The 25,143-nt window shown below is 41.7% G+C and overlaps 1 protein-coding gene across 1 annotated transcript in view; it reads left to right on the top strand.

The window, feature by feature from the left end:
- Positions 1-2,555: 2,555 nt before the first annotated feature.
- Positions 2,556-25,143, top strand: part of LOC132900991 (cGMP-dependent 3',5'-cyclic phosphodiesterase) — a 542,454-nt gene continuing 519,866 nt past the window's right edge. Inside the window, exon 1 of the mRNA XM_060943407.1 lies at positions 2,556-2,685. Within this exon, the coding sequence (XP_060799390.1) occupies positions 2,621-2,685 (65 nt within the window). The 5' untranslated portion in view covers positions 2,556-2,620. The remainder of the gene's footprint in view (positions 2,686-25,143) is intronic.

Raw genomic sequence — 25,143 nt, 5'->3', positions numbered from 1 at the left:
ATATTTAATTTGATATCTTGTGACTTTTACAATGGTGTATTAGGCCCATTGGGGGGGGGGGGGGGGGGGAAATAGGGAACTGAGAGTAATACTAGTATTCTGAGGAAAAAAAATTCAGCATTTTTGAGATTCAAGGCGTATATTTATGAGAAAAAAAAACTCGGATATTCTCTGAGATTATAAAGACATACATTTGCAAGGAAAAAAACCCTCAGAAAAAAACAAACAAACTCAGATTCTGAGACTAAAAGTTAAAAATTTATGAGAAAATTAAAAAAAAAATAGTGTTCATTTGTCAAGGAACCAGATCACTTCACTTTGCAAGGTTGGATCACCATTATCACGCCACAGCTAAGTGTTATAGGAAATACAGTCTTTCCTTTTTGATCCATCCATCATCCGTAACTGCTTATCCTGTGCAGGGTCACAGGCAAGCTGGAGCCTATCCCAGCTGACTGTGGGCGAGAGGTGAGGTACACCCTGGACAAGTTGCCAGATCATCGGAGGGCTGACACATAGAGACACACAACCATTCACATTCACACCTACAGTCAATTTAGAGTCACCAGTTAACCTAACCTGCATGTCCTTGGACTGTGGGGGAAACCGGAGCACCCGGAGGAAACCCACGCAGACACGGGCAGAACATGCAAACTCCACACAGAAAGGCCCCCGTTGGCCGCTGGGCTCGAACCCAGGACCTTCTTGCTGTGAGGCAACAGTGCTAACCACTACACCACTGTGCTGCCAGTGATCTAAATCTACACTACCGTTCAAAAGTTTGGGGTCACTTTGAAATTTCCTTATTTTTGAAAGAAAAGCACTGTTCTTGTCAATGAAGATCACTTTAAACTAATCAGAAATCCACTCTATACATTGCTAATGTGGTAAATGACTATTCTAGCTGCAAATGTCTGGTTTTTGGTGCAATATCTCCATAGGTGTATAGAGGCCCATTTCCAGCAACTCTCACTCCAGTGTTCTAATGGTACAATGTGTTTGCTCATTGCCTCAGAAGGCTAATGGATGATTAGAAAACCCTTGTACAATCATGTTAGCACAGCTGAAAACAGTTTAGCTCTTTAGAGAAGCTATAAAACTGACCTTCCTTTGAGCAGATTGAGTTTATGGAGCATCACATTTGTGGGGTCGATTAAATGCTCAAAATGGCCGGAAAAATGTCTCGACTATATTTTCTATTCATTTTACAACTTATGGTGGTAAATAAAAGTGTGACTTTTGATGGAAAACACAAAATTGTCTGGGTGACCCCAAACTTTTGAACGGTAGTGTAAATCCAAATTTCTGTAAAGCTGCTTATTGTTAAATGCACTGTGCAAATTAATATATATATATATATATATATATATTGGACTTTTATTCAGTGGGCGGCACGGTGGTGTAGTGGTTAGCACTGTCGCCTCACAGCAAGAAGGTCCTGGGTTCGAGTCCCGTGGCTGGCGAGGGCCTTTCTGTGTGGAGTTTGCATGTTCTCCCCGTGTCCGCGTGGGTTTCCTCCGGGTGCTCTGGTTTCCCCCACAGTCCAAAGACATGCAGGTTAGGTTAACTGGTGACTCTAAATTGACCGTAGGTGTGAATGTGAGTGTGAATGGTTGTCTGTGTCTATGTGTCAGCCCTGTGATGACCTGGCGACTTGTCCAGGGTGTACCCCGCCTTTCGCCCGTAGTCAGCTGGGATAGGCTCCAGCTTGCCTGCGACCCTGTAGAAGGATAAAGCGGCTACAGATAATGAGATGAGATGAGACTTTTATTCAACGCTCTGTAATATGAATCAAATCAAATCAAGTTTATTTGTACAGCGCTTTTAACAATGAACATTGTCGCAAAGCAGCTTTACAGAATTTGAACGACTTAAAACATGAGCTAATTTTATCCCTAATCTATCTCCAATGAGCAAGCCTGTGGCGACGGTGGCAAGGAAAAACTCCCTCAGACGACATGATGAAGAAACCTCGAGAGGAACCAGACTCAAAAGGGAACCCATCCTCATTTGGGCAACAACAGACAGCCTGACTATAATATTAACAGTTTTAACAGGTATAACCCTCAACTGTCCTCATGGGGCCGTCCTTCACAGGAGTGATCAGGAGTTTAATGTACTGTGTTTAACAGAAACATGGATTAATATGAAACTGACATTACACCCTTGATATTATGTGTGTTTGCTTAAACGTGGTAATTTTCACAGGAACTTCTGATGAAGTCATGTGCAGATCTGGTACAGTGTGCCAGAAGTTGTCATGTTGTAACAGTGAGGTCAGAGTGCAGATTATTGGCTCAGTGCAATTCTGTCTTATTGATTTCAGATGAACTGATAAATCAGTCAAAACCTCAGAGGTGCATGAGGACAGCAAAGCAGGCATGCACATCCATCCATCCATCCATCCATCTCTAACTAGAAGCAACGCACATATCAGTTACACACAGACAGAGAAGGGGGGGGGGGAGAGAGAGAGAGAGAGAGAGAGAGAGAGAAGGGCTGTTCCTCTTCTTTTAAGCCTTTACAGCTTCCCTCCACCTCCTCGAGCTCGAGACTCCCGGAGACACTCTGCTCGCGCTCTGTCTCTCTCTGTCTCCTTGCACGAGCGCCGCGATGCGCGATGGGTCAGGCGTGTGGACACGCGCTGCTCTGCCGTAGCCATCAGCACCAGCCGGCGTCTGAGATGTAAGTGTGTGTGTGTGTGTGTGTGTGTGTGCTGCTTGCCCTTGAGTTGTGCTGTGGCGCCGGTACTGTATGCCTCGCAGCGTTTGTGTGCCTTATCATCAGCTCGCGCCAAACTTGTTTATGTTTTAGTTAACGGCACGCTCGGAAGGCGCGCGCTGATCTAACGGCGTTACGAGCTCGCGAACTGTGAGTCGGCAACTTCACTCAGCCTCGCATCTTTTGATGTTGCACACGCGCGCCACTTTGTGTGTGTGTGTGTGTGTGAGAGAGAGAGAGAGAGAGAGAGAGAGAGAGAGAATTATTATTTAGAAGAGGTCTAACGCTTAAGGGCTAAGATCATCAAACATGCTCAAGTACAAACCTGCTCTCTCTCTCTCTCTCTCTCTCTCTCTCTCTCTCTGTATTAAAACGAACACGTGATTTATCACTGCACTACTTCATCCGAATGTTGTGGCTGATATAATCATCATCATCATCATCATCATCATGCACTGTTGATAATGGCCTGACTGATGCTGATTTAATACTGAATTGATTCTGCTCTGATACCAAATTGATTCTTCTCTGCTGATGAACTGAATCTGCTCTGATACTGAATTGATTCTGTTCCGACACTGAACTGATTCTGCTCTGAATCGGAAGAACTGATTCTGCACTGATACTGAACTGATTCTTCTCTGATACTGAACTGACTCTATTCTGATACGGAATTGATTCTTCTCTGCCGATGAACTGAATCTGCTCTGGTACTGAATTGATTCTGCTCTGTTACTGAAGAACTGATTCTGCTCTGATACTGAAGAACTGATTCTGCTCTGATACTGAATTGATTCTGCTCTGCTGCTGAACTAATTATGCACTGATACTGAATTGATTCTGCTCTGATACTGAATTGATTCTGCTCTGCTGCTGAACTAATTATGCACTGATACTGAATTGATTCTTCTCTGATGCTGAACTGACTCTGCTCTGATACTGAACTTATTCTGCTCTGATAAGGAATTGATTCTTCTCCACTGCTGAACTGATTCTGCTCTGATAAGGAATTGATTCTTCTCCACTGCTGAACTGATTCTGCTCTGATAAGGAATTGATTCTTCTCCACTGCTGAACTGATTCTGCTCTGGTACTGAATTGATTTTTCTCTGATACTGAACTGATTCTGCTTTAATCCCGAACTGATTCCTCACTGCTGCTGATCTGATTCTTCTCTGATGCTGAACTGATTCTGTAGAGTACTTAATTGATTCCTCTCTGATACTGAACTAAATCTGTTGTGATATTGAATTGATTCCTCTGTGATACTGAACTGCTCTGCTGAATTTATTCTAATATTATACTGAATTGATTCTAACATGGTACTGCATTGGTTGTGCTCTACGGAACTGATTCTACTCTGACACAGAATTGTTTGTACTTTGATACTGAACTAATTCTGTGTGATTCTGTAAGCCTCTGTTCCTGAGCTGTGTGAAAAGTCAGACGTGTGATTCTGGTGTGCTTCAAAACTATCTGTGAATCAACATCTGTGTTGTGTCAGTCAACATCAAACACAAACATATAGTGGTGCTATAATGGTTTGTATAGTGGTATGTATAGTGCTGCTATAGTGGTTTGTATAGTGGTGCTATAGTGGATTGTATAATGGCGCTATAGTGGTGTGTATAGTGGTGTTATAGTGGATTGTATAATGGTGCTATAGTGGTTTGTATAGTGGTGTGTATAGTGGTGCTATAGTGGTTTGTATAGTGGTGTGTATAGTGGTACTATAGTGGCTGTATAGTGCTGCTATAGTGGTGCCATAGTGGTTTATATAATGGTGCTATAGTGGATTGTATAATGGCGCTATAGTGGTTTGTATAGTGGTACTGTGGTGGTTTGCATAGTGGTTTGTATAGTGGTGCTATAGTGGATTGTATAATGGTGCTATAATGGTTTGTATAGTGGTATGTATAGTGCTGCTATAGTGGTTTGTATAGTACTGCTATAGTGGATTGTATAATGGTGCTTTAGTGGTTTGTATAGTGGTGTGCATAGTGGTGCTATAGTGGCGCTGTAGTGGATTGTATAATGGTGCTATAGTGGTTTGTATAGTGGATTTTATAATGGTGCTATAATGGTTTGTATAGTGGTGTGTATAGTGGTGCTATAGTGGTGTGTATAGTGGATTTTATAATGGTGCTATAGTGGTGTGTATAGTGATGCTATAGTGGTGGTATAATAGTTTGTATAGTGGTGCTATAGCGGTTGTATAGTAGGTGCGTAACAAAAACAGGCCAAATTTAAACCCAGCTGGAGATCTAAGCATAGTCTATGCGTAAACAAATGAAAAAGAAGTTTAGAACAAGTAATACAGTCATACAGTAATACAACACTAGTTAGTGCTAAAGTAAGAGTACTATTATATGCTCTTTCGTTCACTTTTACAAAATAGCAAAATAAAACAATATATTTCGACAGAAATAAATAAAAGTCTCTTCTTCTTCTTATTATTATTATTACAGTATTATTAATGTAACAGTATCATCACTGAGGATGAGTCATTTACCATCATCATTATCATCATCATCATCATCATCATCATCATCATCATCATCATCATCATCATTTCCGTCAGTGCCTCAGGTCTCATGTCTTTGCTCACATTCTCTTGTTCATGTGAAACATGACCTTTCTGTCTCAGCATGTTATTTATTAAATACAATCAATCATATGTGATTAAATGTAATCCCTCTAAATTACACTTAATCTCCTGAGACTTGCTGCTCATCCTCAGTCTGTCCTGTTCTGACTTCTTCTGTTACATTTTATAATTATTTTCATAAACTATTCCCAGGATTTGGAGCAGCACTCAGTAAATGAAATGTCTTATTATAATTATTAAAATGGATGTTTATTTCCTGTAGATTTCTGTTTCAGGTGATGGTTAAACTCACACAGATGACTTCAGGATTTAGATGAGTGTTGTTTCAGCTCAGCAAATTAAAAAAAAAAAACAAGATTGCTTCCATCCACTGCTGTGCTGCTGATCAATAAATCGACATTTTCTTAAAAAATAATAATGTGAATAAATAACTAAGGAACAAGGTGATGAATGATAAATAAATCAATTATTAAACCCTGGCCATAGTCATCACACTGAGCTGAAGCATTAACATCATTAATAAAGTCTAAGATACATATCCAGGTCATGTGGAAGGATTTCAAGGTGAATTGTCACTTTTCAAACATTACACACAGCTGAATCCAGTTGTTACGTGTTGGAGAGGAGACACATCTGTTTAAGAGGAATGTGTTCAATATTCAATGTTCAATATGTTTAGAGGATCTCGATGACTTCTAACTAAAATGAATATCCTTAAACATACACTCTTCCTGATCTGAATGATTTATTTATTACTGTAATATTTTTATTACTGCTGCAGTAACATTGGACCATGGCAACTTATTTCACCATCATAAGTGGTGATTAGTGAAAGATGATTTTTTTGAGCATTTTTAATGCTGGTTTTGAAGTACATAAAAAAGGTAAATTGCATCAGCTTACTTTAGAACCTGACAGTGTGTCAGAGCAGCTATCTGGATCACTTCCAGAAATTTTGGCATCTCACCATTAAAAAACAATGAAAAAAAAAGTAAAAACGTTTGACATGTAATTATGACCTGTTTTCTAATTGATCAGGTTTCAACATTTCATAAAAATCAATATTCTTTAAAAATGATCCATTCTGGCAGAACAACATCTCAGACTTGATTGTCGTAGGTGCTAAAGAAGGCAACTGGACTTGCTTGAAATTCTTGAAGACGTTTCACCTCCCTCTCATCCGAAAGGCTTCTTCAGTTCTGTCTGACTAGTGGGGGGTTCCAGTTATTTATCCTCTAGTGGATCAAAAGCAACCCTAAGGAGTTGTTGAGGTCACATGGTTCTCCACTACCCTTTCAGTCCTCCTGTAGGTGTTAGGGTCACTGGAGGCCGGGGGTGAACGGTGTTAGCAGCCTAGAGGATCGTTAGGGTGATCTGTGGGTTGTTGTCTCTCTCTGCCATCATGTGAGTCATTGAAGTCAGCTGAGTCTTGGTGTGGATGTGTATTCAGTTTTCTGGGAAGTGTGCCAAGGACTGCATTGTATGTGGCTGATAAGTGGTGTCTCAGGCTACATCCACACGACAACGGCAACGAGATGTTATTTAAAAAAATATCGCGTCCAAATGGGCAACGATCAGTAAAATATCAGGTCCATATGGCAACGCAACGCTTGCTGAAAATGATGCAATACACATGCCACACCTCTAGGGGCGCTGTAAGACGGTCCCTTCGGAGACACCAGAACAATAGAAGAAGTAAGGACGCATGCGCATAAACTATTATGCGCGAGACTTCATATTAGCCACAAAGTCAGAAAAATCTGTTCGTAAAATTACGTTATAATGACCAAATACAATGAAAAGTATTTTTCCAGTCTCACCTGTGAAAGGTAATCCCATGTGATCTCGTTTGGACGGTAAACCTGTTGGTACAGTTAAACGCAGGACATGAATGAGGCATCTTTATTCTCCGCTTTGACCGATCCAATATGGCGGCGAGGATGACGTATGATTCTACGCGGAAGGCGGCGTCTTTAATGGTCCGGAATAAATTGAATGCTACACGTTGATGGATTAATTTGTTGTTCTACGCCCTTTTTGAGGAATGTATTGTAGGGCTTAAACCAACATCTGAAGAGGTGAGATCGCTCCTTTTTTTCCCTATTTTTGCTGGCGGGATTGACTCTGCCCTAAGGGCTATTCTCTCTCTCTCTCTCTCTCTTTGCACCATTACACAATAAATATTCACAGTGAAAATATTTTGTAAGCTCGTTTCATGAACCAAGTTATAGGATTTGTTGACAACTCGCATCGAGTTCGTTACACTTCTACCCGGCGTGAAGCACTGACAGTCATGTGGTTGTGACGTCATCGTAAACAAATCCGTTCTACTCATCCAGATGACTTCGCAACGGCAACGTTGCCAGATCTTTCCACTCTGGAACCCGTTCTCAAAAGATTGCGTTTTGGGGCACCCAAAACGCTGGTGCCGTGTGGACGCCAGGCCGAAACGATAAACAATTGTATCGGATTCACCTGAATCCGTTGCCGTGTGGACAGGGCCTCAGACTACCGCCTCTGTTCAGTGATGGTCATTCCAGGTTGATGAAGATGGCTTCTTTTACTCCTCTTTCAAACCACCAGTCTTCTCTGGCTAAAATGTGTACATTGCAGTCCTGAAACAAGTGTCCTTTGTTATTGAGATGAAGATAGACTGCAGAGTCCTGGCCTGAGGAACTGGCTCTTCTGTGTTGAGCCATGCACCTGTGAAGTGGTGGTTTTGTTTCCCCAATATACAGGTCCATGTGTTCCTCACTGCATTGAATTGCGTACTCTACACAGTTCAGTTGCGTAGAGTATGCAGTGTTGTCCTGTTTGTGTCTGGGTGTTCTGTTCTTGGGGTGGACCAATTTCTGCCTCAGAGTGTTACTGGGTCTGAAGTGTACAGGGATGTTATGTTTGTAGAAGATCCTCCTGAGTTTCTCAGATAGTCCAGAAATGTAGGGAATGATAATGTTCTTGCGTTTGTTGCAGTTTTCTTCCCTGTCTGTTATGTTTCTTTTCCTGGTCTTGACGAAAGCCCAGTTGGGATACTCACACTTCTGAAGTGCTTCCTTGATGTGTTTTTGCTCCTTCTCTTTTCCCTCTACCATTGTAGGAGTGCTCTGAGCCCTGTGATGTAAAGTCATAATGACCTCCAATTTGTGTTCCAGTGGGTGGTGAGAGTCAAACAGTAGGTACTGTTCTGTGTGAGGGGGTTTCTGGTAGACCTCAATGCTAAGGCTTCTGTCTTGTTTGATGTGCACGCTACAGTCCAAAAAGGCGAGGTTGTTTCCACTGACGTCCTCCTGAGTGAATTTGATATTGATTGACACTGCATTGATGTGCTGTATGAAGGCTTCCACCTCATGGGTTTTGATTTTAATCCAGGCGTCATCCACATACCTGAACCAGTGGCTGGGAGTGACTCCTGAAAAAGTGGTCAAAGCTTTGTTTTCCACTTCCTCCATGTGTAGATTGGCTACTATAGTGGACACCGGTGAGCCCATGCCACATCCAATGCTTCTGTCTGTAGAAGCATTCATTGAACTAGAAATAGGTGGTGGTCAGGCAGAGGTCAAGCAGGGTGCAAATGTGGTCCGTGATGAGATTCATTCTGTCCGGTAAGGTGCTGTCTTGAAGAAGTCGTTTCCTAACCGATTTGACTGCTTCTGTGGTGGGAATGTAGGTGAAAAGAGAAGTGACATTGTAGGAAACCATGGTTTCATCTGAGTCTAGCTTAAGGTCTGGAACTTTAGTGGCAATATCTTGGGAGTTATTGACGTGATGTGGCGTGTTATCGACAAGAGGAGCCAGGATGGTGGCTAGCTGTTTGGCAGTGTTATAGGTGACCGAGTTTATGCTGCTACTGATGGGTCTGAGTGGACCTTCTTCCTTGTGAATCTTGGGGAGTCCATAAATGAGAGGAATGGCTTCCCCAGGATACAGTCTGTAGTACGGAGATCAGTTGATGGCATGGTCCTTTTCTAGTTGTTGTAGGCAGCTCACAACTTTCTTTTTGAAACTGCTGGTGGGATCCCGCCTCAGGGTTTCATAGGTGGTTGTGTCATATTTATTTACAGTTTGTGGTCATGTAGAATGTGGATGGATGAATAAACAGATATGTTTATTCATACAGAAATGACTCTTAGGAGGTGACTCAGTGCTATTTTATTTTATCAGCTTTGAAGTTGGTAGAACATTACCATGCATGCTGCACTTTTACTGAACCACAAACACAACACAGTGTTCAGGTGTGTGTGCGTGTGTGTGTTAATATTTTAAGTAACAAGTAAAGGTTACTTGATTAGAGCGTCAACAAACACAGCAGTATTTATACAGGATGACTCATCTTCATTATTTTTGTCTGCATCATCATCTTCATCATCCTCACTGCTCCAACGCGCCACCCCCCAATTCCCTCTCCTCCCCCTGCTGTGTTAATTGGTATGTTCCATCAATCACATCTTTCCCTCTGTAAGGAATTCTGTCACCTTTGTTTTATTCAGTGCCAGGAAAAACCCTCGCCTGCTGTAAAACCTCAACATCTGCCTGCGTGTGTGTGTGTGTGTGTGTGAGAGCGAGAGAGAGAGTTTATTATTATTATTATTATTATTTAATCCTGTGAAATACAAGCCATTAATATCTCTGTGATGATATAATGACAGCAGGATGAACACCAAGCTGCAGGATTTTTCATTTCACAGATAAAAGAAATAAACCTAATAATCTTAAATATGTTTTGTTTCAGAATTAGAGTTGGGTATTGTTTGAGTTTTTCCAATAACGGTGCTAAAACAATACTTTTAAAACAGTGTCGGTGCCGAAACACTGCCTGACCCGATACTTTCTTTATTTAAAAGAACAAAATTAATGTGTACGACATTAAAGAACAGCTTTTTTTTTTATTTCTAAGGGAGATTTGAACTTTGAATTGGTCAATATACATTTAGGCATTTTAACTATGTTAAGGTAGCTACTAGCTAATGGTAGGAGTCTGCTGCCATCAGATCAGGTGTAATGTTAACTAGCAATGGTACTTGAGGTGCAGTGATGCTTATGTTGCCTGTAAAGCCTCGGTCACAATCGGCCGTACGTGCTCCTACGGCCGGTCTACGTGCAAGAAACGCACGGAGGGCGCGCGTGAAACGCACGAGAGCGCGTGTGTGACGTGCTGATTTTCGAGCCGTGGACCGGCCGCAGAGGTTCTTTGTCATGTCAAACAAACTCTACGGGCACTTACGTTTTTTTTTCAGGTTGCAAGACAAACTTACGGCCAACGCACGTCTTTCTCCATGAACAAAAAAAAAAACGCAGCGATTTGGGAAACGCCAAAAATTGCACGGCCAAAAAATCGTATGTCCGGTTGTGACCTAGGCTTAATGTCCTTTTCATAGCACCAGAGGGCAAATATTTTATTAAATTGATGATATTTTATTAAATTGATTTTATTAAATTGAGTTGTGTCTGGGCGGCACGGTGGTGTAGTGGTTAGCGCTGTCGCCTCACAGCAAGAAGGTCCTGGGTTCGAGCCCAGCGGCCAACGGGGGCCTTTCTGTGTGGAGTTTGCATGTTCTGCCCGTGTCCGCGTGGGTTTCCTCCGGGTGCTCCGGTTTCCCCCACAGTCCAAAGACATGCAGGTTAGGTTAACTGGTGACTCTAAATTGAGCGTAGGTGTGAATGTGAGTGTGAATGGTTGTCTGTGTCTATGTGTCAGCCCTGTGATGACCTGGCGACTTGTCCAGGGTGTACCCCGCCTTTCGCCTGTAGTCAGCTGGGATAGGCTCCAGCTTGCCTGCGACCCTGTAGAAGGATAAAGCGGCTAGAGATAATGAGATGAGATGAGTTGTGTCTTTCATAGAAAGTATGGAGTATAATGTAGTGTGAATAAAAAATGTTAAGTTTTATTTCAATTCGTTTGTTGGAAAAAAATGCAGTAAAAAGCCACTTGATTTCAACATCATTTTGTTGTACAGTAGGCACAAAAAGTCTACACACCCCTGCTAAAATAGCAGTTTTTTTGTGATAAAAAATGAAACCAAGGTAAATCCTGTCAGAACCTATTCCACTGTTATTGCAAAATTGCAATCTATACAAAGAAGGTGAAAACAAATCAGAAACTGTTTAGGGTAAAAAGTGAAAATAAAAAGCATACAAAAACCTGGCTGCATCATTGTGCACAACCTTTAATAATCAAGGATGTGGCTGTATTCAGAATCCACCATTCATTATCTGTAGCCACTTATCCTGTCCTACACGGTCGCAGGCAAGCTGGAGCCTATCCCAGCTGACTATGGGCAAGAGGCAGGGTTCACCCTGTACAAGTCGCCAGGTCATCGCAGGGCTGACACATAGACACAGACAACCATTCACACTCAATTTAGAGTCACCAATTAGCCTAACCTGCATGCCTTTGGGGGAAACCAGAGCACACCCACGTGGAGAGCATGCAAACTCTACACAGAAAGGCCCTCATCGGCCACTGGGCTCGAACCCAGGACCTTCTTGCTGTGAGGCGACAGTGCTAACCACTACACCACCCAATCACATTCAGTCTCATCTTAAATAGTAGTTAGTATCCACTTGACATCAATTAAAGTGTCTCTGATTGACCTCAGATAAAGTTTGGCTGTTTCTGTAGAATTATTCTGATATCCTCTTGGTTGCATCATACTCCAAAAGCCATGGTCCACAACGAGCTTTCAAAACATGAACAGAATTCCTCATTGAAAGGTATCAATCATTACAAAAAATATCCAAAGCATGAAATATCCCATGGAGCACAGTGAAGGCAGTCATCAACACGTGGAGAAAATATGGCTACACAGTGACTCTACCAAGATCAGGACATCCATCCAAGACTGATGAGAAGACAAGGAGAAAACTGGTCAGGGAGGCCACCAAGAGGCCTACAGCAACATTAAAGGAGCTGCAGGATGTCCTGGAAAGTACTGGTTGTTCCCTACATGTTACAACAATCAATCACATTCTTCGTATAACTGGCTTGTGGGGTAGGGTAGCAAGATGAAAGCCTTTACTTATAAAGAACCATACAAACCTGGCTAAACTTTGCGAAAAGATATATCCAGTCTCCCACAACCATGTGGAAAATGTATTATGGTCTGATGAGACCAAGGTTGAACTATTTGGCCACAATCCCAAAAGATATGTTTGGCACAAAAATAACACAGCACATCATCAAAAGAACACCATACCCACAGTAAAGCATGGTGGAGGCAGCATCATGCTTTGGAGCTGCTTTTCTTCTGTGGCTTTAGTCATGAAATCATGAATAGCTCCAAATACCAGTCTATTTTGTCACAAAACCTTCAAGCATCTGCACAGAAGCTGACGGTGATGAGGAATGTCACCTTTCAGCATGACAACAAGCCAAAGCATAAATCTAAATCAACAAAGCTGCGGCTTCACCAAAAGAGAATCGGTGTTCAGGGATGGCCCAGACCTTAATACAGTTGAAAATGTGTGGGCTGACCTGAAGAGAGCTGTGTACAGGAGATGTCCTTGTGATTTGACAGATCTGTTAAATTTTTGCAAGGAGGAGTGGGCAAAAATTGCCAAGTGCAGATGTGCCAATCTGATGGACTCTTACTCAAAAACACTGAATGCTGTAATAAAATCAAAAGGTGCTTCAACTAAGTATTAGTTTAGGGGCGTGCTCACTAATGCAACCAGGCTTTTGTATGATTCTCTTTTTTTCCCCCCTGAACAGTTTCTGATTTGTTTTCACCTTCTTTGTATAGATTGCAATTTTGCAATAAAGGTGGAATAAGTTCTGACAGGATTTATCTTGGTTTCATTTTTTTTAATCACAAGAAAACCTGCCATTTTAGCAGAGGTGTATAGACTTTTTATATCCACTGTTGTTGCGAAGACTAACCTTGGGGTTTATGTGGCACAATGAATTTATGTAATTACTCATTTAAAAAAGTATACCATTAATTATCATTAATAAAATATATGCTATATAAAATAAATAAATAAATAAATAATGTGTAGGCTATTACTGTACTCATACAGTAATATAATGTAATATACACTCACTAGCCACTTTAATAGGAACTTCTTGTTGATTCCTGTTCTTGGTTGCAGGAGTGGAACCCAATGTGTTCTTCTGCTGTTGTATGCTGTGATGCTTTTCTGCTCACCATGGTTGTAAAGAGTTGCTATGAGTTTCTATATCTTTCCTGGCAGCTCGAATCAGTCTGTCCATTTTCCTCTGACCTCTCTTATCAACAAAGCGTTTGTTTCCACCCACAGAACTGTTCCTCACTCAATGTTTTTTGTTTTTCGCACCATTCTGTGTAAACTTGAGAGATTGTTGTGTGTAAAAACCCCAGGAGATCAACAGTTTCTGAAATACTCAAACCAGTCCATCTAGCTCAAACTAACACCCATGCCACAGTGAAAGAAAGTCACACTTTGAGATCACAATTTTTCCATTCTGATGTTTGAAGTGAACATTAACTGAAGCTCTTGATTTGTATCTGTATGATTTTATACATTGTGCTGCTGTCAAGGGATTGGCTGATTAGATAACTGCATAAAACAGCAGATGTATGGGTGTACCTAATAAAGGAGCCAGTGAGTGTAATGTAATAGTGCACTTCCAGTGAGTCTTATGGCCCACCACTACAACCTTCAGAATGAGGAAATCTCAATTTCTGGATTTCTGGTGATGACTATAATCTGAGTAGACGCTTACATAGTTGCCGAGGTCATGCACTTTTCAGAGGGTGAGGATTAGGGTTAGCACTGGGGCCCTGCGTTTTGAAAGATTAGCTGCAGATGGCTTTAACAGGAGAAAATGTTAAAAATATTTTCAATTGTACTTGGTTCTTGTTCCACTAAGTAAGAAACTGCAAATTTTGTCATTTTTGTGTGTTTATTTCTTGAGAAATAGTATAGAGAATCTTGAATATACAGTGAATATCCCAATATAAAATCAGCTTTATTGTGGTGCATTTAAGTGGCATCGAAATTTAGCACCGAAATCTGCGTTGCGATTCAGTTCAGTAGATACCGATCATAAAGTATAATTGGTATAAACTGGTGGCCTATTATCATTGGGTTTTGTTGCCGAACCCTACAAATAGTAAGAAATAATAGACTATCCAGCCAAAAGTATGTGCACCCCGACCATATCGCACCCATAAGTGGTTCTTCTTCAAACTGTTACCACAAAGTTGAAAGCACACAATTTTACAGAATGTCTCTGTATGCTATAGCATTACAATTTCCTTTCACTGGAACTCATCTCATCTCATCTCATCTCATCTCATCTCATCTCATCTCATCTCATCTCATCTCATCTCATCTCATTATCTCTAGCCGCTTTATCCTGTTCTACAGGGTCGCAGGCAAGCTGGAGCCTATCCCAGCTGACTACGGGCGAAAGGCGGGGTACACCCTGGACAAGTCGCCAGGTCATCACAGGGCCGACACATAGACACAGACAACCATTCACACTCACATTCACACCTACGGTCAATTTAGAGTCACCAGTTAACCTAACCTGCATGTCTTTGGACTGTGGGGGAAACCGGAGCTTCACTGGAACTACAACCCCAATTCCATAAATTTGTGACAGTGTAAAACATCAATGAAAAACATAATATGATGATTTGCAAATCTTGGAAACCCTATATTTCATTGAAAATAGTATACAACATATCAAATGTTGATACTGAAAGATTCTATTGGTTTTTGAAAAATATATGCTCATTTTGAATTTGATATCAGCAACACGTTTCAAAAAAAAAAGTTGGGACAGGGGCAACAAAAGACTGAAAAAGTTGTGCAATGCTAAAAAAAAAAAAAGGTTAATTGGCAACAGATCAATAACATGATTGGGTATAAAAAGAGCATCCCAGAGAGGCGCAGTCTCTCAGAAGTAAAAATGGGGAGGGGTTCACCGCTCTGTGGAAGTCTGTGTGGACAAACAGTGCAACAATTTAAGAATAATGTTCCTCAGTGTAAACTTGCAAAGAATTTGGGGATATTCTGTTGGTCATATTCTGTTTTTATTTACGTTTTACACAGTGTCCCAAATTGGGGTTGTAAAAGGCCCAAACCTGTTCCAGCATGACAATGTAAAGTCAAAGTGAACTTTATTGTCAATCAGACCATGTAACAGAATTACACAGAGGACTGAAATTGCATTTCCCCAAACTCCAAATGTGCAGTATTAAAAAATTGACACACAACTAAACATAAAAGTGCACACAGACATCAACAGATAAGCAAATTAACACAACATATAGACAGACAGTGGGCATACAGTTCCCAGAATATTCACAGTGATCCAGAAATGTAGTCAAGTTTGAGGTAATGTAGTCCAGAATTGTAGTTCCAGAAATTTAGTCCAGAACTGTAGTCAAGTTTGAGGTCATGTAGTCCAGAATTGTAGTTCCAGAAATGCCCCTATATCACAAAGTGAGCTCCATGGTTTGCTAAAATTGGAGTCGAAGTACTTGAGTGTCCTACACCTCTGTGTAGGACACTCAAGTACTTCGACTCCAATTTTAGCAAACCATGGAGCTCACTTTGTGATATAGGGGCATTTCTGGAAACATTCCCTGACCTCTCTGGAATACTGAAACACTGACTGCACTCCAGGCCTCCTTTCCCGACATCATTGCTTGATCTCACGAAAGCTCTTATAGCTGAATAAACACAAATCCCTATAGTCACACCCCAAAATCTCGTGGAAAGCCTTCCCAGGAGAGTGGAGCTTATTATAACAGCAAAGGGGGAATAAATCTGCAGTGGGATGTTCAACAAGCACATATGGGTGTCATGGTCAGGGGTGCACAAACTTTTGGCCATATAGTGTAGTTTTAAACCTGATACCACAATATTTTTTGCAATATTAAATATATTCCTAACAAAGGGAGAGAGAAAAGAAAAAATATTACGTGCATGTGCTCCTCAACAAATCCACTAATGCATCACAGCACATCACTGTCATGTTTTCACATGCTTAAACTGATAACTAGCAACATTGTTATTGACAGAAATTATTAAATTATGATCTAGTTCATCATAATTTATATGAGGAGCCTGATATCTGGAGTTTAGTGAGCCTGTATGTGAGAGCTGTGGTTCCAAAAAACTTTCAGATGTTCTCTGAGCATGATGATCAGTGAGCAAGCTAATCGCTCACGCTAATCGTCTGTGCTAATCCAATGAGCCTTTTGAGTTCAGTCAGAAAAAATTTCCGCTGTGTGGAGGCACAACTGTGTTTCTCCTGAAACCGTCCTTCGAACAGATAACATTAAAATCCCAGATGTGTTTGAGCAGACTGATCAATGAGCATGTTAATCACTCATGCTAATTGCTCATGCTAATCTGATGAGTGGTCCAACAAATTCTTCAGTTGTTAGTTCACTACAATTCCTTTCAAATCCTTCACAGGACAGTTTTGGGAATAATTGATGTTTTCTTGGAGGATAACAATAAACCATTTAATGAATGAAGTTTATCAGTTTACTAATTAATTAATATATTAATTAGCATGCATCATTGTTGAGTTAGCATTACTGAACTCAATCAACACTAACAGTGTCAGGTACAGCCGTGTTTCTCTTCAAACTTCAAACAAATCATAGTAATTCCCCAGATGTGATATGAGCATGCTAATCAGTGGGCACGCTAATCAGTGTGAATGCTAATCAGTCAGCATTTTTGCAGATGTGAGGAGTGTTCCACAAGCAATCAGATGAATCGGCTTTATTCTGTTCTGCTGTTTTGTTGTTGTTGTTTTAGATATTTTTAGTTATTTTTTATTTCTCTGAAGGACAAAAACACAATCATGTCAATGAATTAGTGAGCTAGTCAGTGTTTAGCTAATATGTTTGCAAACTTGATATAAAATTAACCCCTTCGGTAGGGTGACCAGACGTCCCGGTTTTACCGGGACAGTCCCGATTTGGGGTTGTGTGTCCCGAGTCCCGACAAAAGTCTGTCGGGACACGGATATGTCCTGGTTTTCGCCACTCGCGACGTTTGCGACTGAGCAGCGTGGGAATCATTAGCGGAGAAATGTCTGCATTTACTATTTTGATGAATTGACAGGAATCGTAAACTTTCCTGGTTACCGCCCCCTGGCCCTGTGGCATGGGTGTTTATTTAGCCACATTATTCCAGACAACAGAACGTGTTGCAATGCAACAATAAAATAAACATTAACTGGCGCGAATGTTCTTTGTCTAGCAGCTAGCAGCAGTAATGCCGCAGCAATTATGCCGAAAAGAAAATGTACCTTTTCCAAAGATTTACAGGGCACCTACCCCTTCCTCCGAGAGGTGCAGAACAATGCGCACGAAGCCTACTGCACACACTGTAAGTGCTTTGTTCTTGTACTGAGTTGGGTAGCCTGTGTTGCAAATGCAAGGATGCGTTATCCTAATGGGCTTCATGGGCAGCTGCCCAGGGCCTTGGCCACTAGGGGGCCTCGGAGGTAGCGAGATCGGAAAATATGAAATTATATTTTCAGAAGTTTTGATCATATTGATAACATTTTTGATGCATTTCGCCACCCATAAGGAAGCCCACCTTGTCCCGTCGCATAAATCACCCGTCATTGTCAATATGATCACTGTCCACCATGTCTTCACACGCTACGCCAGCTTGAGTTCAATGATTTAATTAATGATTTCGCTTTCCCAGCCCTGTGATGACCTGGCGACTTGTCCAGGGTGTACCCCGCCTTTCGCCCGTAGTCAGCTGGGATAGGCTCCAGCTTGCCTGCGACCCTGTAGAAGGATAACGCGGCTAGAGATAATGAGATGAGATGAGATGAGATGAGATGAGATGAGATGAGACTTCGCTTTCCAGAAAAGTAGGAAAGTGCCCTTGTAAGTTGACCCATGGCTGTCAAACTGAATGCGCAAAGCTGTGTGCCACTGCTGTTTGGGACATTACGTGTGTGAAAGGATGAAATGTTTCACATAGCCTAACATTTTGAGATTTATTTCTGAGAAGCAAGATATTTTTCTTTCTTTGTTATTGCTCTTTGTTTTCACAAGTTAAAAGTCGCCTGGATTCCAAAATGAAAACGAACGGTTAAATACCAAATTAATGTTCTTGTTCTGAATACTAAAGAAACTGTTGTCGGCCTAGGTTATGTTCTTGACATGTTGTTCATTGACTCACTCATTCAAAGGCTTCTTGAGGCTAAACTTTAGTTAACCAGACTTGTTAACCGTGATGTCTGATGGATTTTTTTCACCATGCAATTGCCTATTTCACCATTGCTTTTTCTCAATTAAATAGGTGTTGATGGATATAAAGTTTTATCGTTCAATAGTATTTCTAATTGTGCCACTGTCATTATTTAAGTTTCTGTGTTAGACAGGCACATCTGAGGGGGTGAATTTGCTGAGCACAGTTGACAACAGGCGGGGGTGGGGCCTCGGGGGTGTGTCTGCCCAGGGCCTCGGCAAGGGTTAATGCGGCCCTGTGCAAATGATGTGCGCTCCTGTGGGGGCTTTCCTCGGGCTGTCGCCCCTCTCCTCCTTTATTGCTGTTTTGTTTGAGTGTATATTCTCAAATCACTTGTCTCTTTTTTGTTTCTGTTTAACATACCATTCTGACAGTTTGGCCATATTGCTGTGTTGAACAGCTTGTTGCACCTTCCATTAAAGTGTTCACTTTTGTCCACATCTTCTTGCTTTATTCATTCAGTTGTGGGGAATGGTTAGTAAGGTTGATTCTGACCTAGGCTATGTTGAGGTCACATATCTACTTTTTAAGTTCATGCTATAGTGCATACAATTTTAGAGATATAGCCTACATGTGCATATGCATTCTTCTTGGTGTTCTCACAAACAGGTGAAATAAATCAGTTTAAATTTGGCCTATGGACATAGCCTGGCCTATTCTCAGCCATTACAAAATCTGTTGTCTGACCATAATTTAACTGATCTGTATACCACTATGCTACTAGATAACAAAATGCCTGTTTGCTTTATTTCATGTGAGATGTTGATAAATGTGAGCTTCAACAAAATGATAAGAGCACCTCTCTGAGGCCCTGTCCACATGGCAACGGATTCAGGTGAATCCGATAAAAAATTTTATCGTTTCGGCCTGGCGTCCACACGGCACCGGCATTTTGGGTGCCCCAAAACGATATTTTTTGATAACGGTTTCCAGAGTGGAAAAATCTGGCAACGGCGCCGTTGCGAAGTCGTCTGGATGAGTAGAACGGATTTGTTTACGATGACATCACAACCACATGACTAGAACAAGTCAGAGGATCGCCAATCCCCCTAATTCTGCGCCGACAAATAGTGGAGCAATATCAGAAAGGAGTCCAACAGTGTAAAATTGCAAAGAGTTTGAACATATCATCTACAGTGCATGATATCATCAAAAGATTCAGAGAATCTGGAAGAATCTCTGTGCGTAAGGGTCAAGGCCGGAAAACCATACTGGGTGCCTGTGATCTTCGGGCCCTTAGACGGCACTGCATCACATACAGGCATGCTTCTGTATTGGAAATCACAAAATGGGCTCAGGAATATTTCCAGAGAACATTATCTGTGAACAGAATTCGACGTGCCATCAGCCGTTGCCGGCTAAAACTCTATAGTTCAAAGAAGAAGCCGTATCTAAACATAATCCAGAAGCGCAGACGTCTTCTCTGGGCCAAGGCTCATTTAAAATGGACTGTGGCAAAGTGGAAAACTGTTTTGTGGTCAGACGAATCAAAATTTGAAGTTCTTTATGGAAATCAGGGACGCCGTGTCATTCGGACTAAAGAGGAGAAGGACGACCCAAGTTGTTATCAGCACTCAGTTCAGAAGCCTGCATCTCTGATGGTATGGGGTTGCATTAGTGCATGTGGCATGGGCAGCTTACACATCTGGAAAGACACCATCAATGCTGAAAGGTATATCCAGGTTCTAGAGCAACATATGCTCCTATCCAGACGACGTCTCTTTCAGGGAAGACCTTGCACTTTCCAACATGACAATGCCAAACCACACACTGCATCAATTACAGCATCATGGCTGCATAGAAGAAGGGTCCGGGTACTGAACTGGCCAGCCTGCAGTCCAGATCTTTCACCCATAGAAAACATTTGGCGCATCATAAAATGGAAGATAGGACAAAAAAGACCTAAGACAGTTGAGCAACTAGAATCCTACATTAGACAAGAATGGGTTAACATTCCTATCCCACTGCAGTTTATTTCACATCAAACAGAGTGAATGGTGATGCAATATGGCACGAGTTGTTCAAAATACTGATAATTAAATTTTGACAGTAGTGCGGATGACTAAATACTCTCACTGTCAGACTCAGGCTGGTCAGCAATATGCAGTGAAATGGCTGTTGCAGTCTTACAGCTACAGTGGTGCTTAGAAGTTTATGAACGCTTGAGAATTTTCTGTATTTCTGCATAAATATAACCTAAAACATCATCAGATTTTCACACAAGTCCTAAAAGTAGATAACGAGAACCCAGTTAAACAAATGAGACAAAAATATTATACTTGGTCATTTATTTATTGAGGAAAATGATCCAATATTACATATCTGTGAGTGGCAAAAGTATGTGAACCTCTAGGATTAGCAGTTAATTTGAAGGTGAAATTAGAGTCGGGTGTTTTCAATCAATGGGATGACAATCAGGTGTGAGTGGGCACCCTGTTTTATTTAAAGAACAGGGATCTATCAAAGTCTGATCTTCACAACACATGTTTGTGGAAGTGTATCATGGCACGAACAAAGGAGATTTCTGAGCACCTCAGAAAAAGTGCTGTTGATGCTCATCAGGCTGGAAAAGGTTACAAAACCATCTCTAAAGAGTTTGGACTCCACCAATCCACAGTCAGACAGACTGTGTACAAATGGAGGAAATTCAAGACCATTGTTACCCTCCCCAGTAGTGGTCGACCAACAAAGATCACTCCAAGAGCAAGGCGTGTAATAGTCGACGAAGTCACAAGGCCACTCTATGGTCTGCCACTGTTACTGAGTTATTTTCCGCAGTTTTGTTTGTGAAAAACTCTGTAATTAAGCTGCAACCCGTCTGTGTTTTGCTCACTTGTACCTGGCTTGAAGGCTCCACCATTTTTGCCTAAGTTACCTATGAATATTAATTGCACATCACTTGTCCAGTCAACGTGGGATACTACACACACTCAGCCAATCAGCACAGAATACCCTTCTCTGACATCAGCTGTGAACTTAGGTCAAGTTCAGGGCCATGGGCTTGCACGGACTGTATTGATTACCTGCTCAGAGGCGACAAAACACATGCATGTTGATTCTAGCTTTATACTGTAAGCCTAAATTGTAAACTTTGTGGTGGCGGTTTAATGGGTAGCGGCATGTCGGTCAATAAATTAAATGTAGCGGGGCTGCTGTGCTATCATGCTTTAGGGGAAACCCTGAATATATACATGTATTTTGGGGGCTGTCTTAAGCCCCCAAAAGCTCATAGGTTCTACATGCTCGGTGGTGCATTCTGATGCATTTCCTGGGACTTGCAGGCCTCCCTGAAAGTCACTCTTTTTTGGTAATATTCATGAGATTTTTTTGCCAAAAGTTGCTGTGATTGTTTTGGATTGAAGACTTTTATAATTAATATTCAACTATATTGGTGACATATTTATGGAATAAGAATAAAACAACCAGTTCATGTTCACCAAGTGACAGCTTTATTTTCAGCTTCAGCCATTCAATTACAATACATAACTATCCAGATCTAACTCATATTTGTGTGGCGGTTTTTCATCAATTTGCCGGGGACTTGCACATATTACGTGCATGGCACATAAGCACCTCTTAACACAGATGGCACTTTACCACGAAGACAGCATAAGGAAGGAGGTAAACTGGACGAGCATGATCAGTGACAATCTCCACACAGAACTACTCGGGCAGCTCTGTACTGGGCGCTTACGTGGACGGGGAGTGGAGCATGTCTGAATGTAGAATATTCACATGGTGGCACGCCGTTGCTGCCACATGAGGGTAATGAGAAAATTAAACAACAGACCACATTTTCAAGATTGACAAGTCTTTTCTTTGTGTGCAACCATGTGACAAAAACAGTGTGATGTAACCACCCGCTGTCATGTTGGATGATATACAAATCCAGAATGCAAGGACATGTACACAAATAGTATATTTTATTAAAATAATTTGATATTACAATTATTTTTGTTTTTATATTATTAACCCAACAAACCTTTACATTTCAAACAATAAAGCTCTTTGACAAAATAGAGTACAAACAGTCTAAAAGCATGCAGTAAAATATCACTAAGAAAGTAATACATCTATCCATCCATCCATTATCTGTAGCCGCTTATCCTGTGCAGGGTTATGGCCAAGCTGGAGCCTATCCCAGCTGACTATGGGCGAGAGGCGGGGTACACCCTGGACAAGTCACCAGATCATCACAGGGCTGACACGCAGAGACAAACAACCATTCATACTCACATTCACACCTATGGTCAATTTAGAGCCACCAGTTAGCCTAACCTGCATGTCTTTGAACTGTGGGGGAAACCGGCGCATCCGGAGGAAACCCACGCAGACATGGGCAGAACATGCAAACTCCACACAGAAAGGCCCCCGTCGGCCGCTGGGCTCGAACCCAGAACCTTCTTGTTGTGAAGTGACAGTGCTAAACACTACACGACAGTGCTGCCAGTAACACTCAGCTCATCTCATCTCATCTCATTATCTCTAGCCGCTTTATCCTGTTCTACAGGGTCACAGGCAAGCTGGAGCCTATCCCAGCTGACTATGGGCAAAAGGCGGGGTACACCCTGGACAAGTCACCAGGTCATCACAGGGCTGACACATAGACAACCATTCACACTCACACCTACGGTCAATTTAGAGTCACCAGTTAACCTAACCTGCATGTCTTTGGACTGTGGGGATAACCGGAGCACCCAGAGGAAACCCACGTGGACATGGGGAGAACATGCAAACTCCGCACAGAAAGGCCCTCGCCAGCCACGGGGCTCGAACCCAGACCTTCTTGCTGTGAGGCGACAGCACTAACCACTACACCACCGTGCCGCCCCGCCAGTAACACTATTAAGCTAATTTTTTTTCATAGACAAAGTAAAATCACTCTAATCAAAAGGAACAATTGATGGAGAGAAAATACACAAGGCACAGCATACTTTGCCAAGCTTATCAAGTTACATCAGCTTCCCATATTTTTTTTCTTATGTTCCACCAATTCACAAGTCATATCTCTACTGCACTGCTCCATTTTAGATATTTGTTACCCAGTGAGTTCCGTCTGGCAATCACTTTCAGTGTGCGTCTCTGCTGGGAGGGTTTTAGGCACAATTTCATTTGACTCTGGTACGTCTGTAAACAAAAAGTCCATAAGTAAAGCAAAGTTACTGGAACGGCATTGCTAATACCTAACCTGGCAAAGTTGACCCACATTGTTCTCCTTGTGTATCCTAACTCACTAAGGTTTGCACTGCTTCTAATCTGGCTTTCTTAGCAGATCTTTTATTTATCCTGTTGCTTCTTGATACTGCGAGATGAGTTTTCATCTTGATCGTATTGTGTCCTAATTTGAGTGTCGGTACCCATTTGGGATTTGTTTTATCGTGTAGGTTCATCGGTGCTCCTGCAAGGTGAGAAACAGAGTGTTCATGCTGAAGCGCAAAAGTTCAATTTAATCAGCAGAAAACAGAGTTTTAATTAGCAATGAACTCTTACCAGATATAACATTGTATATAGCGACAGGTAGAATTTGTATATGAATATTCCCCATTCGCCCCTCCTTCGGGCAGTATTTTTTCTTCCCCCAAGCTTGCGTCAGTAGCAGCTCCAGTGAGTGCCTGTAGGCAAGGCCCTTAATGCTACCTGCCTACCTTATAAATGAGAGACAGAAAAGCAAGAGTCATACCGGCTCGGACGTTGCCGGTCTAACAAGGTCCGTGTCAGGTGTGGAGGAACCAGGGCAACCTGATGAGAAATGGGCTATTGGAACAAGAGCAAGACACTCATGGACAAGAGCTGAGAACACTGGACTGTTGGAATGCAACTATGCATGTAACCCCAGAGACAGGGGTTACATATGAAGGATGTGGGATCAATGGATGCTTCAATACCCAACATCTACAGTAACACCAAAACAACTAGTAACTCAATGTTCCAATATCCACAAACAGCAACTGCTATCACAACTAGAAATTGATGAGCTACATCACAAGGCTGTGGTGATAGATGTGGCAATACTAAGTGACAGTAACATCAGGAAAAAGGAACTTGAGAAGCTTGAAGAATCAAGGACTGAAAGAAGAGCTCGAAAAGATGTGGAAGATGAAGACAACAGTGGTCCCCATGGTGACAGGAGCCCTCAGTGCAGTAACCCTCAAACTGGGAGAGTGGCTCCAACAGATTCCAGGAACAACATCCGAGATCTCTGTCCAGAAAAGTGCAGTCCTAGCTAAGATACTGTGTAGGACCCTCAAACTCCCAGGCCTCTGGTACAGGACCTGAGCTTGAGGGAAAAACTACCGCCCGAAGGAGGGGCGAGTGGGGAATTTTTACTTATATATATAATACACTAAATTCATAAGCACTAAATCTACATACAAAGTGAAATCTTACAACATATATACAAATTAATATTCCAAGGTTTAAAATGTGCATTCAGGTTTTTATAGGTCATTAGGTGTTGCTTCACTTGTTTTTTTTAAAGCTTGCTTTATTGTATGCTTTAACAATCTTAGCTGGAAGTGACTTCCATCCAACCACGACTCGATACGGTACTGTGTGTTGCTTTGATTGTGTTCTATCTGTGTTTCTCAACCACT

The sequence above is a fragment of the Neoarius graeffei genome, chromosome 16, assembly GCF_027579695.1.
Source record: "Neoarius graeffei isolate fNeoGra1 chromosome 16, fNeoGra1.pri, whole genome shotgun sequence".
In the NCBI taxonomy this organism is placed as follows: Eukaryota; Metazoa; Chordata; class Actinopteri; order Siluriformes; family Ariidae; genus Neoarius; species Neoarius graeffei.
Note: the sequence above shows the minus strand (reverse complement) of the source record. Positions and strands in the feature narration are given on the sequence as shown.